Source organism: Tachypleus tridentatus, chromosome 4 (genome assembly GCF_004210375.1).
Source record: "Tachypleus tridentatus isolate NWPU-2018 chromosome 4, ASM421037v1, whole genome shotgun sequence".
Lineage (NCBI taxonomy): Eukaryota > Metazoa > Arthropoda > Merostomata > Xiphosura > Limulidae > Tachypleus > Tachypleus tridentatus.
In genome coordinates this window covers 81,450,456-81,468,824 of record NC_134828.1, presented here as the reverse complement: position 1 = coordinate 81,468,824, position 18,369 = coordinate 81,450,456, and the positions used below count along the sequence as shown (strand labels likewise).

The following is an 18,369-nucleotide window of genomic DNA, read 5'->3' as shown; positions in this document are numbered from 1 at the left end:
TTATTTAATTTAGTATATTTTAGAGTGGTTGTAAATTAGTGAAAATTAATGCGTAGTAGGCGGTGAATCTCGAAACATATGTTTGAATTATAGTAAACATATATTAGGATTATAGTGTTAATGAATTTCTGAATAACTTTGTCATTTTGATCTTAGTGATATAATGAACATCATTTGTGTACTGGATATGGTAATAGTACCGTGTAGGCTTAAGCGATGCTGAATTATTAATAGTTTATTTTAGAGTGATGGGGAATTATTGAATATTCTCGATATTTTTCAGGTGATGAATTACTGGAGTTTTGTGTTTTAGGGTTGGTAGTGAATTAAGAAACTTGATTTATATCTGATAGGAAGTGAACTTCAGAACATTGTTTATGTTAGTTACGGAGTAAATTACTGAAAATGGTTGACATTTGAGTGGTAGAAAACTGGAAAACATTCAAGTGAACACGAACTGATGGATATTTGATATTATAATGGTGAAACAAACCTGGTTTATATGCGATTTTTGTTGAATTACAGTGCATAGTTAATATTAGAGTAGTTATAAGCTGTTAAATGTGGTTGGTGGTGATTGGGGCATCCATGGTTTTACTTTAATTATTCTATTAACAGTGTTAAATTTGGCATTAAAGTATCCAAAGTGCAAATTAATTAAAAACTTGATTTTACTTAATGCATCGAACAATAAAACAAAACAGTCAAGTAGCTTTAATATAAAGCTTTTTATCAGTTGTTTAAAATATAAAACAAATAACAACACTTTATAATTCAGTAAATCATTGAGTAACTATGTTTTTGATAGTTCTTGGAAATCTAAAGATAAGAAAAAAATTTATTCTATCAATTTCGACTTTACTAAAAACCTTACATTCTCCCATAATATATTTGTACTCTTTCATTACATTACCACGAATCTAAAAAAACAAACAAAATAAAACTTGTTAACTGCTGTACACAGTAATGACCAAAATATTAGCAAAAAATCATAAAGGCAACAAAAGAAGGCGTCTTAATCTTGATGTTCTGGAGCACATGCCAAATATATCGATTTCTTTTTGGCCATTTGCCAGTTTTCCGCTGGGGTTAAAAGAACAGCAACAATGCTTAGAAATTTGTTGTTTGGCTTCAAAATGTTAGAGAGTGAATTTTTATTGGTGTAGAATGCTTGTATCCTTAATCAGTTAAAGTATTATTGAAATACCTCAAAATATTGTCAGTGAAAACCAAGTTGGATAGAAGACTAAATTACTATAACTTTTTGATTAAATCATTCTTACTTAACTAAAATATAGGATTCAATAAAAATAATTTAACCTACCCAATTTTCTTAGAAAAAAAGTCTTTAATTCTCAGAGTTTTAAATGATCATGTTATAACCACATCTAGACCCAGGTCATAACTTTTTATTTATGACTTTTTAAAATTATATTTTACTGATAATTAAAAGTTGTAGTTTTTTAAATAAAACAACAACAAAACAAAAATAAAACGATGACAAATGTATTTAATCACTGCTCATTGTTGACCGGCATGGCCAGGTGGGTTAAGGTGTTCGACTCGTTATCCGAGGGTCGCGGGTTCGAATCCCGCTCGCACCCAATATGTTTGCCCTTTCAGCCGTGGAGGCGTTATAATGTGACGGTCAATCCCACTATTCGTTGGTAAAAGAGTAGCCCAAAAGTTCGCGGTGGGTGGTGATGATGACTAGCTGCCTTACCTATGGTCTTACACTACTAAATCAGGGACGGCTAGCGCAGATAGTCCTCGAGTAGCTTTGCGCGAAATTCAAAAACAAAGAAACAAACACTGTACTTACTAAGATTTTGTAATGTCGACTGTGATATGGTTATTCATTGTAAAGAAATCTATCGTTGAGTGATAACTAATTATTATTCCCCAATGACAAAGCGATACGTTAGAAACAGGGTTTTGATACCCGTTGTGGGCATCGCACAGATTGCCCATTGTGTAGTTTTGTGTTCAATTACAAACAAACAGTTATTATTAATAAATATTTGTAACAAGTACACAAACGCCTAGTAAGTTTGACAAACTGTATTAAATATATTTTACTTAAGTTTGAACGATTAGACTGCTATACTGAAACTCAGGAAGCCAAGTTTTAACAATATTGTTAACGTCTCAGTTATTAAATCACAAACTTTGTTATTGCTCGTGTGTACAACTGATACATCACAGATTGCAGCTGTTGTTTTAGTCGTGTATTTTGTGACTTAACGACGTTAATTTCAAATTATTCAAATTTGAAGTTATGCAGAAGACGATCCCTTCATGTGCAAGTAATAAGGGCGAAGACATAAGGTCAATGTTCACGTTCTCTTCTTTCCTTTACGTTTTCACATTTGAAGAAGTAATGGATTGTTTGTTTGTTTGTTTTGGAATTTCGCACAAAGCTACTCGAGGGCTATCTGTGCTAGCCGTCCCTAATTTAGCAGTGTAAGACTAGAGGGAAGGCAGCTAGTCATCACCACCCACCGCCAACACTTGGACTACTCTTTTACCAACGACTAGTGGGATTGACCGTAACATTATAACGCCCCCCACGGCTAAAAGGGCAAGCATGTTTGGCGCGACCGGGATGCGAACCCGCGACCCTCAGATTACGAGTCGCACGCCTTAACACGCTTGGCCATGCCAAGCCAAGAGAAGTAATGGAAACGACCTCATTTTCTGGTTAAGAGCCGGTGTTCTTAAATTAATCAACTTATCAAAACTGATCACAGTATCCTTAGATTTTACTCAATCTTTCAAGACCTGGTTTCATCATTGTTTAAATTACAGGTCTTTTCACTAGGTCTAAAATCTTGTAACGTGTTTTAATTCGATATCATAATAGCACAATACATGTTGTTATACATATATTGTTGTTGAATACATCAAGAAGAATTCGTTGAAAACATTAAGCAACTGCATAAAAGAAATTGTTTTCCGTTTTCGTTCTTAAATAGAATAATCCACACAACAACTGAAAAGCCAGTACCCCATCTTTAATTATGTCAGATGTTCTGAAAAAAAAATGTTATACCCTTCATAGACATCATTTCATAAATGTTTAAGAAGAAAATTTTCAAACAGCTGTATCTACTAGTTTGGTAATTCATTTCAGTTAAAACGTGTCCTTGAATCGGAGTCGAGGTTAATTAAAAGGGCTTCTCACCTTTTAAGATAAACATTATTCATTAAAAACCTCTTTAGTGGCATGTGAGTTCGCGTTTTCGAGGAGAACCATGGATACAAAGGATCAATCACTAAAATTTTTAGAATCAAATAAAATAACACCATGACGCTAAAAAAGTACAACATAAAACTCTATACCTCACTTGTTATGCATCATTTTCCATTTCCGGGAATGATTCTACTTTAGAATACTAGAATGTCTTGTAATTATGCTGAAAGAGCTAGCTTTTAACCTGAAGATAAGTTAGCTACCACAACACCTTCAATAATGAAAATGTAAAAAAAAAAAAAAGAGAACAGATCATAGGTTTCGATCATTGAATAAGAGGTGGTCTGAAAACATGCTTAATACACACTATTATTTAATTCAAGAATCGAGCATTATTATTTTCATGAAATAAACGTTGTTATGTCATAACATCACGTGAAGAAGTAATAAGTGTTTAAAAGCCTATCACTGCTGTATCCAAAATTTTACCATTACCGTATCATAATACCGTATGCCAGAAGCAATTAGTTCGCGTACTCAATGAATAATTGATTATAATTTTATATAAGTACAAAGGAATTTATTGTTCATTATTTTAAATATATTCTTACTGTCTTTAGGGATCGATTTTTAGTATATCTAAACAGCACGCATTGAATATATGGATTTGTTTTTTGTTTTTATATCGCATTTATTTTGTTTTCCATTTTTGCTTACAATTCGGATCACTCCTTTTGAAAGCTTTTGGTTTTATTTATGAGACAGTGAAATATGTTGTAGAGAGACAGACTTTCTAGAACGTTTTTTTCGCACTAGAATGTAAGAATAAATGTGTAAGCAGCACGGTCACTTTTAAGCGTGAAAGTAAAATGGCTCTTAAAACGTCTCATTAAAACCCTTTTAAATGTCTTAGAATTTTGTTCAAGTAAAATGATTGTGTAGTTCAAAATTTGTTTAATTTGTCTTAAATAAATTGCAAAAGCTTTCAAGTTACACTTGGTCTAGGCCACAAAAGGGTTAGAAATTAATATTTGAAAACAAAACTGGTTAGAAATTTAAATTTGAAAACACAATACAACTTTTATGTTTTTCTTTAAATTTCAGAAAGAAAAACGTGACTCAAGAGCATCTCATATTCTCGGAATTTAAAATAAATGTATATTTGCAGACCGAAAACAAAAAGCTTTGTTCATAAAAGATACACAAACTAAGTTAGAGTCGAAATTACATCGTTGGAACTGTCAAATATATCCTAGTACCTGAAGATGTAAGACCCAAAGATTTAACCTCTATCTGCAAGCTGTATATGTGGAATAAAACTAGAATGGAAAAGAAAGAATCAGATGTGAGTGTTCAATCCCATAATATCCTACATCTGAAACTATTTTTCTTTGCTGCAACAACCAATTTTTGGAAAGAAGGCAGTTGGTTGCTTTTAAAGAAACATAAAAACAAGGAAGTGAATCAAAAGCATAAATTAAAAGAAAGGTTAATACGAGATGGAGCACAAGGGGCGATAAGTAAATATTGAAGCTTGCATTCCAGCCAGTAGAAAAATAAAACAAAAGGAATTTATTCTTTAATATTCAAAACTGTTCTAATACACGGTTTGTTCCTCCTGGTTATTATATTGTTAAAGTTTATGCTCAGTGGAATGAGGGTGAAGTTTTTAAATGACCACAAATGGTATCTAACACACATTTGCAAGCTGTCCTAAGTAACGTTTTATGTGATGAGGCCCCAAAAGGGTATGTGTGAAGTAGCCTGTACTAAAAAATTGTATTATCTGTAGAACAAAGTCAAATATCAAGTTCTAGTGGTGTGTAAAGTATGTAACATTAAATATATTTAAAATATATGTATTATATATGTGTTTGTGTATGCTCATAAAGAACTACTTCTTACAATGTTTTTTCTATAATTAATCTTGTTTACTTTGTATTCAACTAAAGTATATTGTATCTAAATTGTTGATAGATGTTTTCGCAACCAAAAAGTTATTCTACTTAACAGGCAAAAACGTAGCTGCTTTAGAGATACGTGAAAACATTTTCCACGTTGTTATCTCACATAATTAGTTAGTTCCTTTTATATTAAAGGATGGTACAATTACTGACTTTGAATAGACCAAGAGATGGTATTTACTGACTTAAAAGTATATTTTTAAATCAGTGAGTCTTAGAGTTAAAAGGATAGTACCTTTACTGGCTATTTCTTCAAAAGCTAGTACATTTACCATAGTAACTCTTACAGGTGGTTCATCTACGATATTTTCTTTCAAAAAATGGCAGATTTATTGTCTTGAACCCTTGTGGATGGTTTGTTCAGTAACTCTTTTTTTTTAAGAGTTGGTAGGCTTATGTTTCTCGAACTCGAAGAGATATTATACTTACAGACTATAATTTGGAGAGATGGCAGGTTTACTGTCTTGAACCGAAAAGAATGGTAGATTTGCTAACCCTATTTTAAATACATGGCGGATTGTAATAGATGTTAATATCATTGTTTTATTTTCTTGTGTGAACATTTTACACATGAATTATTGAACACAAACTCGTTTCGACATATACAACAGTGTGAACAATAATAATTCAAGGATTCACTTTAGTTCACTTGGTCTTCATTAGATTTGACGCCTTAGATAATCTATATATTGTTACCTGGATAATTGACTTACGTTAATTTGTGGCTACGTTGTCTAAATGTAAACAAGTTACCTCAAGATGAAGGTAAAGGGAAATTATAATGTGTAACTGAACTAGGATGTGTAAAAGCCAGCTGCACACCACTGTGATTTTTACATTTTTCATGCCACGCTCAACCAAAAGGTATCTTAATATAACCATCCTTAATTTCTGAACTGATATATTAGACGCAATGCAATAGTTAACAGTCGTCCCTGCCAACTCTTGTCTGATCGAACAGAGTGAGCTTGACTGTCACTCTTATATCTCACTGATGACTCCAAATCGCAGAATAAATTTTTACAACATTGGTGAGCAAAACGTGAAGTCTCGGATTCACATTACGAGTGCAGTAACCGCTAAATTCAAATGTTCGACTCTACAAGACTGTTAAAGTACCTTACGCAAAATATATCAGTTATGTAATATAATGAATTACTTGAAAGGTGTGATCCCAACACAATATCTCATGAGAAAGTAGTTAACATAAAGAAACGCTGTAGCAGCAATTCTTGATGTGACATCACAAACTTAATTCCAACGAATTTATAATTAGTGTTCTGAATTTCAATGTTAACAACATTGTTTGAGTAAAAATCTGATTTACTGGCCTAAAGGCGACAGAAACGTTTCTAGAATTCCCTAAACTTCTGTTAATTAGATTTCATTTGTGCTTAATTTTAATTTTTTCGGTTTGGTTTATGCATAACTCATGTTCCATTATTGAAAACGTCTTTTGGGATTTTTAAAAAAAGAAGGATAACTTAATTACATCATTAAACGTATCCTGGAATGTTTTTCCTGGTTTGTATTATCTGAATATGTTCATGAGTTTAAGTTGTATTTTTGTGCTAGGTGTGAAAGTATCGACCTAGAAACACTTAGACATTCCACGTAACAGTTGATTGGACAAGTAGATAAGTAGAATTGTATATTAACCTTGTCTTATGCTGTTAATGGTGCTAGGAATAACTGTCAAATATAGTAACATAGGAAAGCTGCATAAGACGACAACGACAGTGCAGATATTGACAGAACAATATAACACACCTTCAAGTTAATTAAACACTTGAGATTCTCTCGTTTTGGTGTCATAATCCCAAGACACGAGAAAGTGGTTACCGTATTTTCTCATAGCAACCGCCTGCGATTCTGTTGTCAAGGGAAACACGTATCGGGATGATGAGAGTAAATTTGATTTGTTTTGGCTTTAAAAGTGCAGTTTCAAAGGTGTATGTGTTATAATCTACTGCAAAAAATGTACGATAAGGCTCGCAAGATTTACATATATTATAATAAAATATGAGTGTTGAAACACGAATATAAAAAAGTATGAAAGATTCATCAATGTTATAATTAAGTAAAGTGTATGTTTACATTTCACACGAGAGAAATTCCAAAACATAAATTTCAAACAAATGTACAAACGAATTAAAAGAACATATAGAACAAAACGAAGCAATACTGATGTAACTAAGATACATAAATAGGTCAAAAAGGTAGAGAGAATAGATTTGGTAACACGAAAAAAAAAGAAGTAGTAAAATGTGGAACAAGTAATGAGGAAGAGTTACATATCGGGGTGGTAGTAATACGGAAGAGTTACATATCGGGGTGGTAGTAATACGGAAGAAGAGTGTTACATAACGGGGTGGTAGTAATACGGATGAAGAGTGTTACATATCGGGGTGGTAGTAATACGGAAGAAGAGTGTTACATAACGGGGTGGTAATAATACGGAAGACGAGAGTTACATAACGGAGTGGTAGTAATACGGAAGAAGAGTGTTACATAACGGGGTGGTAGTAATACGGAAGACAAGTGTTACATAAGGGATTGGTAGTAATACGGATGAAGAGTGTTACATAACGGGGATAGTAATACGGAAGAAGAGTGCTACAGAACAGAGTGATAGTGATACGGAAGAAGAGTGTTACATAACGGAGTGGTAGTAAGGAAGAGTATTACATAACGGATCAATAATAGTATGGAGGAGTGTTGTATAACAGAGAAGTAGTAATATGGAGGAGGGGAAAAGAATTGCAGGAGGAAGAGGTAGTAATAAGGCGGAGTAGGAATGATAATAATAAGAATAAGACGGTAAGTTAGATTAAAGAAGCTGTAGTCGTATGGATGATGAGAAGAGTTATGCAAAGGAATACAGTAATAAGGATTATATGGGAATTATATAGACGATTGGTAGTAATATGGATTAGGAGGAAAGTTAAATAGTGTAGTGATAGTAATTTATGAGGAAGAGAGCTACATAAAGTAATGGTAGTAATACAGAGGAAGAAAGCTACATTAAGTAATGGTAGTAATACAGAGGAAGAAAGCTACATTAAGTAATGGTAGTAATACAGAGGAAGAGAACTACATAAAGTAATGGTAGTAATACAGAGGAAGAAAGCTACATTAAGTAATGGTAGTAATACAGAGGAAGAAAGCTACATTAAGTAATGGTAGTAATACAGAGGAAGAAAGCTACATTAAGTAATGGTAGTAATACAGAGGAAGAGAACTACATAAAGTAATGGTAGTAATACAGAGGAAGGGAACTACATAAAGTAATGGTAGTAATACAGAGGAAGAAAGATACATAAAAGAGTAGTGGTAATATGGAAGAACAGAGCTACATAAAGTAATGGTAGTAATACAGAGGAAGGGAACTACATAAAGTAATGGTAGTAATACAGAGGAAGAAAGCTACATTAAGTAATGGTAGTAATACAGAGGAAGAGAGCTACATAAAGTAATGGTAGTAATACAGAGGAAGAGAGCTACATAAAGTAATGGTAGTAATACAGAGGAAGAAAGCTACATTAAGTAATGGTAGTAATACAGAGGAAGAGAGCTACATAAAGTAATGGTAGTAATACAGAGGAAGAAAGCTACATTAAGTAATGGTAGTAATACAGAGGAAGAGAGCTACATAAAGTAATGGTAGTAATACAGAGGAAGAAAGATACATAAAAGAGTAGTGGTAATATGGAAGAACAGAGCTACATAAAGTAATGGTAGTAATACAGAGGAAGGGAACTACATAAAGTAATGGTAGTAATACAGAGGAAGAAAGCTACATTAAGTAATGGTAGTAATACAGAGGAAGAGAGCTACATAAAGTAATGGTAGTAATACAGAGGAAGAGAGCTACATAAAGTAATGGTAGTAATACAGAGGAAGAAAGCTACATTAAGTAATGGTAGTAATACAGAGGAAGAGAGCTACATAAAGTAATGGTAGTAATACAGAGGAAGAAAGCTACATTAAGTAATGGTAGTAATACAGAGGAAGAAAGCTACATTAAGTAATGGTAGTAATACAGAGGAAGAAAGCTACATTAAGTAATGGTAGTAATACAGAGGAAGAAAGCTACATTAAGTAATGGTAGTAATACAGAGGAAGAAAGCTACATTAAGTAATGGTAGTAATACAGAGGAAGAGAACTACATAAAGTAATGGTAGTAATACAGAGGAAGGAACTACATAAAGTAATGGTAGTAATACAGAGGAAGAAAGATACATAAAGAGTAGTGGTAATATGGAAGAACAGAGCTACATAAAGTAGTAATGGTAGTAATACAGAGGAAGGAACTACATAAAGTAATGGTAGTAATACAGAGGAAGAAAGCTACATTAAGTAATGGTAGTAATACAGAGGAAGAGAGCTACATAAAGTAATGGTAGTAATACAGAGGAAGAGAGCTACATAAAGTAATGGTAGTAATACAGAGGAAGAAAGCTACATTAAGTAATGGTAGTAATACAGAGGAAGAGAGCTACATAAAGTAATGGTAGTAATGCAGAGGAAGAAAGCTACATTAAGTAATGGTAGTAATACAGAGGAAGAGAGCTACATAAAGTAATGGTAGTAATACAGAGGAAGAGAGCTATATAAAGTAATGGTAGTAATACAGAGGAAGAGAGCTGCATAAAGTAATGGTAGTGATACAGAGGAAGAAAGATACATAAAGTAATGGTAGTGATACAGAGGAAGAAAGATACATAAAAGAGTAGTGGTAATATGGAAGAACAGAGCTACATAAAGTAATGGTAGTAATACAGAGGAAGGGAACTACATAAAGTAATGGTAGTAATACAGAGGAAGAGAGCTATATAAAGTAATGGTAGTGATGCAGAGGAAGAAAGATACATAAAAGAGTAGTGGTAATATGGAAGAACAGAGCTACATAAAGGAGTGATAGAAAAAATTGAGGACGTGATAAAGTGGAGTAATAATAATAAGGGAAGAGCGAAGAAGAGATAGAGTGGTGGTATAATGGAGAAGGAGCAGAAATGTTTCATAAAATAGTGGTAGTAATGTGGAGGACGGGAGTTTCGTGAAGGAGTGATGGTAATAAGGATTTGGAGTATTACACGATGAAGTGGTTGGTAGTAAAATTGAGTAAGAGAACAGGTTCATAAAGAAGTGATACTAATAGAAAATACTGTAATGGAGAAAGACAGTAGAATAATGGAGTAACAGTAATATGATAGATAATATATACAGGATTGAAGAATGGTACTAGTATGGAAAACAAGAGATAAAATACAAAAAAGTATTGAAATAGAGGACGAGGAGAATTCAATATTGGAGTAATGTAGGAGTTATACAGTATAATATTGGAGTAATACAGATGTATGGAGAAGTTACACAGCAAAAATATTAGAATAATATAGTTGTCAGGAGGAATTACACAACAAAAACATTGGAGTAATATAGCTGTACGAAGGAGTTACACAGTAAAAATACTGCAGTACTATAATTGTATGGAGGAGTTACACACACAGAGTAAATATTGGAGTAATACAGTTGTGTGGAGGAGTTGCACAATTAAAATACTGACGTAATATAGTTGAAAATGGCATTATCATGAAGGAAGTGACAGTGATATAAATTAATGAAGATGGTAGAGGAACCCTCAGTGATATGAAGAAAGAAAAATATGACAGAATGAATTAGTAGAAATTATAAACTAACATTGTAATAAATATTATAAACTTGTAGAACCCTCTTAGCCTTTTCTTTTGGTTTTATGTATCTTGGGATAAATATTTGTTGATGTTCTTTATGAATCAGATAGACAAACACTAAGTGATATTTGTTGATATTCTTTATGAATCAGATAGACAAACACTAAGTGATATTTGTTGATGTTCTTTATGAATCAGATAGACAAACACTAAGTGATGTTTGTTGATGTTCTTTATGAATCAGATAGACAAACACTAAGTGATGTTTGTTGATGTTCTTTATGTATCAGATAGACAAACACTAAGTGATGTTTGTTGATGTTCTTTATGAATCAGATAGACAAACACTAAGTGATGTTTGTTGATGTTCTTTATGAATCAGATAGACAAACACTAAGTGATATTTGTTGATATTCTTTATGAATCAGATAGACAAACACTAAGTGATGTTTGTTGATGTTCTTTATGAATCAGATAGACAAACACTAAGTGATATTTGTTGATGTTCTTTATGAATCAGATAGACAAACACTAAGTGATGCGTCTTTAATTTCCAAATCGTAACTGTTAATGCTTCCAGTGTCTCTTTTTTTTCTACTTACCTTAAGATTTAAACTGTAACTTGTAATGCAAAACGAGCAGTGAATATTTCATAAACAAGTGAAGTATTTCTAACACGAGCCACAGTCTTGTATAATTAATTTATGTTTTGATATTTCTTCATCACCAGCAGAACATTTGTTTATTTGTGTGCTACTCACAAATAGTTCACCAAGTAATTTTATTTTCTTTAAAGTATTTTAAAGCTTTTTTTGTTATTGTATTTCATTTTCACAAGAATCTGTAGTATCACAATTACTTAAGTATTACTTATCAAACGCTAATAATAATAATATTATAATCACAATAATTTTTCTGTTGTTCTGCGGTGGCTCAACGTAAACCTGAAGTTTATAACATCAACAGTCGGGTTTCCATATCTGCAGCGAGCAGCACTATTGGTGTCCCTTTGTGTTCAACAACAAAACTTCTCTGATTTCTTACTTCTACACTATCCCACATTTACTGCTGCCGTAATATCTCACAAAAATATAAGTACAAAATGTATAACATAGGAGTAATAGTATGAAGTGAAAAATATAATAAATGTGGAGCTTTGAAGATAGGATAATAGAGTGAAGTTAAGAAGATGAATCAATAGTCACATGTTTGAGTTGTAGTATTACTGTGTACTGCAGATGAAATTCATAAAAATACTGTTTTATATTAAATAGAGAGTAACATGAGGAAAATGTTATATTATAAAGTAAAAATAGCTACGTGGTAATGATATGGATAGAAGAATTTTGAGGAGGCAAGTGGTTATATATCTACAGAAACACATCAGTCGGTGCTTCCTAATTATGAGAAGTTCGTTTGCGATTCTGATTCTTTGAGTCTTTTTAGGACGTTAATGAACGGTTAAAAACTAAAATTTAAGTATCATTTGTACTCTTAGATTTATAACATTTCTTAGAAATTCAAAGTGGTTTCTAACAATACAGTTTAAACCATAACGTACACTTAAGTTTTTACCAACGATAGAATTTGCTAACTTTGGCCATTACCATTACCTGCCCTTTCATTTTTACATGTTAGTGGTTAAAACCTATTAATCACAAGTTAGACTGATCATTTTTTAACCTATATGTGGTGTTCGGTTTTAGGTTTAGAGTTACGCTGGACTTTATTTGACCTATATACTAAGGAGTGTTAAGGTAAGAGTTGCTTCGATCATGCTAGTTTGGAGTTGAACTGTGATTTTAAGCACATACGTATCTGGTAAGAGCGCTTCTTTGGAAGCAGACAAAAAGGTACACTTGGTGCGTTCATTATAAGACACAACAAAATCACAATGATCTACATCAGATTAAGCAACATCTTTAACGTGGTTATGTTTAGGCGTGACTTATTCTTCGTCAAATCAATTCGTAATTCAAATAATAACAGTTTAGAATAAAGCTAAAGATCTGGAAAATTTAACCAGTAGTTTCATACAAGAATAGCTTGAATGTCTGGCTTGACATTTATCACAGTTCAAACAGCTTAGCTTAATAATAATGAGTTACAACAAAAAAGGCAGTCTTTAGATATGTAATAAAGTTTTAGTGAATAACTTCAACTATAAATATCTAGAAAATAACTTACCGTTTTGAAGAAATGCCGCCAAAATTGTTGTCATTTTCAAGATGTTCCCCATATTTATGTGTAGTAGTGAAGAATAATGAGTGTTTAGGGATTTTGACAATGAAATAAAAGTTACTCACAGAAAGCCCAATATTGTCAAACAGGTGCAAGACAAAGGGGCAATGTTGGTTAAAAATAAATAAAACTTTAAATATTGTTCTCTACGGATCACGATTAGGCACATTAAGACTCAGAAAAAGAATCACATTCGTAATTCAACCAGTGTAAGGTTGTTAGTAAATCACAAACATTTGGTGTTACTACTTTTAACCGGAAATAAAAGATATGTTCATAGATAAATGAAATTATTAGAAGTTATGATAATTTGAAATGTTTCAACAACAGGAGGTACTTAGGGATTATACTATTGAATAAATAAATGAATATACAACAAAAAGCTTTTCAACAAAGTTTTATGTCGAAGTCTTTTAACTTTCACTACCAACACGTAGTTGAGGTTTCAGAGAGCACATCGTATCCTCAATGAGAAACAGTTGTATACAAACTGACAGCTAAAAACTATATCTCTCTTCTGTTAACATCTAACTCTGATACAAATCTACCATGTATTGCTCTACTCGAGCTAACAGCACATGAATTAACACTCCACGCGGGACAAGACGACCGTGGAACGACAAACATGAAGTAATGCACTCACTGAACTAGCTGGGAGGAAACAGACTTCCCCTCTTCGTATGATACGAGCGCTTATTCTGCGATAAAGCGCCTGCGCGGTTTCTTTCTTAGAGAACTATGCGGATTGACAGAAAAACTCCAATGTGAGGGGCTAATGCCAACTATTTATTACCAGTTAATTCTGCACTTGGTGAGAGAGAACGTACTCTCGGAAATACTCGCTAAATAGCAGACATTAATATCTATAAAGAGAGGGAACTGTAAGAGGTTATTTTGTCCAGCTAGTTTGAATTCATGTGTAAACAATACTCCTTTAGTTTAGAACGTAAAAATCGTAATCGAAAATAAAACCTCAATAATCCACATCGGAAAAAAAGTACAGAAGTCGTATATCCCCAGAATTAATTTCTAAAATTGAGTTAGAATTTTAATAAACATTTCTTCAAGAGTCTTTAAATTAATTCTGATGTAAGTTGAAACAACAAGAAGAAAATATGATAGTAAGCAGAAAATCAATACTTAACATTTACAGCATAAGAATTTAAAAAATACGTATAGAAATGCCCAGGCTATGCTAAACTGCTAAGCCTAAAAAAGCGACCTGCTAGTTGGAGGTTAATAACAGTACTTATTTAGAATTAATACTTTTAAGTGTTTTAATTATTTGTTAAGTGAGTGTTCCCCAGTGACTAACAGCTTATAGTGTTAAAAACAGATTTCGATACCCGTGATGAGCACAGCTTAACTAGCCGATTGCGTAGATTGTGCTTAACTACAAACAAATAAGCAAAAATTGTTGACTGAGTAGCTTCAGGTTTATGTTGTCGATAAACGCTTAACATATTCGCTAAATAGCTTCCAAAACTAACTTACTATCACAGTGGGATATGAGTTCTCACTCTTTGGTGATTTAAGCTAGTATCATGTTATGAGTTCTCACTCTTTGGTGATTTAAGCTAGTATCATGTTATGAGTTACCAATCTTCTGTGATTTAAGCTAGTATCATGTTATGAGTTACCAATCTTCTGTGATTTAAGCTAGTATCATTTAAAAGTTACTTTTTCCAAGTTAAAATGCTAGATTAAACATAAGAAAGAAAGTAATAATCTTGTATAACATAAATCTGTGTTATTCTAGGATATAAAATTGTGTGATTATAGAATATCAGATATATTTTAGAATATTTCAGTCAGTATAAATCTAGAATATAGGATAATATATTTCATATTTCAGGTAGTTTTTTTTCCAGGAATTCAGATAGTAAGATCTAGAATAAGGAGTGATATATTTTAGGATATAAATTATGTAATTCCAGAATATCAGATAGCTTTTTCTTTAGGATTTCAGTTGGTATAAATCTAGGATATAAAGTAATATACTTTAAGAGTTAAATTAATAGCTACTATGTTGTAGGTTAATGCAATAATAAAGCATAATTTAATATGATTTTACAATGTTAGTAAAAACGATTCTATGACATCCGTTTAAAAAGTTATTAAACATAATGATATAAGTTAATGCTTCTAGCATATAAATCAGTATAATCCCAGAATAAACGTAAGCGTAGTTTAAGAATATAGCTAATTATGATTTTAAGATATAATGTATTATAATTCTTGGACGCAATTATTTTAAATTCGGGAATATAAGAAAACGTTGTTATTTCGTAGAAGATATTTTAATTTAGTTAATTTTGTGGGATATCAGATACTAGTTATCCATGGTTTTTATTAAAGATATTTTGTTCAGCAAGTTTAAAATTATTTCAGCTCTTGAACTATTAAACTGGATTGGATTTTGTTGAAATGTGAATCGTAAGAATTTATGAATGTTTGAAGAAATACAATGGCAGATCGTTCGAGATAATGTATTACCATGTTTCAAGTATGACTTTTGGATATTGTTATATATTTTAAAACCATTGTCAAAAAGTTATAAAAGTTTTTTTTTAACGTTTAAATAAGTGAAAGGTAAATTAATAACGCAATCCCAACAAAAGATCACATAAATAGTCCTAACTTGATGCTCTAACATTGAAAAGTTTATTAAAAGAATTGGAATTTTGTAGGAATTATATCAAATGTTAATATTAACTAATCGGGAACTTTTTGAAGATATTTACAATATTTATTAAAATTAATTCGCTAATGTGATTTATTTTTAGTCATGTATAATGAAATACATTTAAAATGTTTCCAAACAGTTTAGAATGTTGCACAGGATGGTGGATTGGGTCTAAACAGTTTTAAGTTATTTCTTTTTTCTCAGTACATATGAAAATATTGTATAAAACAGCGAAATCTGGCAGGGTTTTCAAATTGTGCTTTGTGCGTTTCACCAAGTTAGTCCGTGAAGTATGCAATGTTTAAAGGCTATTAAGTATTTTCACCTAAGAAAGGGTAAATGTAAGATTATCTTTCAGTAAAATGAAAACATGAAAATGAGATTGAATTAAACCTTTAAGAATCACTCCAAGCATTTTTTTCTTTAATAATATAAAGGCAACAAGTGCCTTGAATCAATACAAATTAAATTCAAAATTGCCTCCAAACAACCATCATGAATCATTGCACATTTTATTATGTTTGAACTTTTACAAGAACGATGAATAAAATTGATCGATTACGTTTTTGTTCGCATTGTTCCTGGTCCTTCTGTCATCATTTTGTATCTCTAACTGCACGTGCATTTGAGTACACTGTCACGTGCAGAGCCCTTCCCGCTTTAGCTCTCTTGCGTCGATATATATACATATTACCAAAGAAGACTAGTAGCGATGTTAGACCTTGTGAAATAAGAGAATTAATGTTGCTGTTAAAGCGTCTCTCTCTGGAAATAAAGTCGTTTTATGTCTGCTGCTTTCAGCCAGAGTTAGGAGGGAAAAGTAACACGGTTTAATCCTTTGTGTTTCTAGCACGGGAATACATGGTTATGAGCATTGTCTCGAGAAAAACATCACATGGAAGAAAACATCGCTTTTGGAATTTTTAAACATTACAGCGGTGAACATTGTAAAGCAACATTCATCGTTTGCATATATGTAGCTCAAAAAACATATGGTTTTGTTTAGTAAAAACTAAATCGGGAATTCACATGTTTATTCTGTCTTCACTCTTCAAATAATGTTTATTCTCCATATGATTTATGAAGCTTTTTTATCTTTTGAGATGTATTTTTTCTTTTATTCTCTACAGTTAAAATGTTTATATATATATATGAATTTATTTTTACTTTTCGAGCTCACTTAACTCATTTTTCTGAAGTTGTTTTATTTTCAAAGTTTTATCAAATCCATCAAATATTCTATTGTTTTCATTTTACGATTTTTTAAAGATAATTCTCAATGTGATTGTTATGTTATATAAGAAAGGCGAATATTTATTAAACTTACCATTCTATCATATGAAAAATTACACCTTTGTACATGATAATAAAGTTAATTTTAATCGTTTAATAAAGTAATGTATTGAACAACACCTTTTTAATGCAATAAAAACCTTTAGAGAAACGTACTTTGTATGAAAGAAGGCAGAGAAATAAAAGATAGTGGTTTAATCTGAAGACGGATGTCGTAGACATAAAAACGTTTCTTTTTCGTTCAATAGGCTTTTCGACCGATGTGTTCTTATATAAACCTTGAAAAATATTCTAACTTCTCTGACATTCTAGAAAACGCTTCTTCTTCTCGAATTTAATACAAGACAGCCACACATTGTTATTGGGAAAAAAGTGCAAAGTGGCTGAACATGAAATTATACCTTTTTATCTTAACTAATAGGAAATCCCTTAACTAAACAAAAAAAAGGAAAACAATACAGATGCTGACACTGAAGTAAAAACACACATAGGAAAAAGTTGAATTTGAATTTCGTTAGAACCAGTTTAATTAAGATAGTCATTTTATTTCCTTGAAAATGAGATATTAAACACCAAAATATATTTTAGTGGTATGTATTTTTAATAACACTTAGTTACCACTTTCGTCCTTTAAACAGTTGTTGCAAAAGTAATGAATAGCCATTTTTATGCGTTAAACGATTTCCTTTTTGTGTGTTGGTTTGTCATAACTACTACAGAAAAAGGAGTAGACATTCTTTAACGAGTTGGACAAAAACAATTTTGTTCAGAAACTAAACCACCAAACAGTAATCCAGATCTGTGTTGAGTTTCAGCCACAAAAACACTTTTATTAAATATTGTACCAGTTCATAAACAGAAATAAAGATTTTTTTATGGTAAGAGAAATGGTCCTCATAGGCTTTTTACAAAAAAAACAACAAATATTTTCTTTAGTCACAATGAAAAGCCAGAAGAATTCTTCCAAAAACAAGCATTCTCTTCAGTCACTTACGAAAGCAAAACTAACTTTTCAATATTCTTTATATAAAAAAGTATTATTTTTAGTCACGCAATTGTTAGATTAAATTTTGTCCTGCAAGAAAATAAGTATTTTCTCTAATTTATCAGTATTCCATACAAACAATTATTTTTTCAGTCACGCATTGAAGTCAGATTAAAATCTGTCCTGCAAAAGTAACAGGAATTTTTTTCCGTCATTCACTAAAGCCAAAATAAAGTTTTTTTGTGCAAAAAGGCCATTCTCTTCAGTTACTTACTGAAGCAAAACTAACTTTTAAATATTCTATACAAACAAG

General features: G+C 31.7%; 1 protein-coding gene across 1 annotated transcript in view; it reads right to left on the bottom strand.

Annotated features, from left to right (window-relative positions):
* The window catches only part of LOC143249545 (cell adhesion molecule Dscam1-like), a 117,796-nt gene extending 104,073 nt beyond the window's left edge, over positions 1-13,723 (bottom strand). The window contains exon 1 of the mRNA XM_076499571.1: positions 13,039-13,723. Coding sequence (XP_076355686.1) covers positions 13,039-13,090 — 52 coding nt within the window. The 5' untranslated portion in view covers positions 13,091-13,723. The remainder of the gene's footprint in view (positions 1-13,038) is intronic.
* Positions 13,724-18,369: the final 4,646 nt, after the last annotated feature.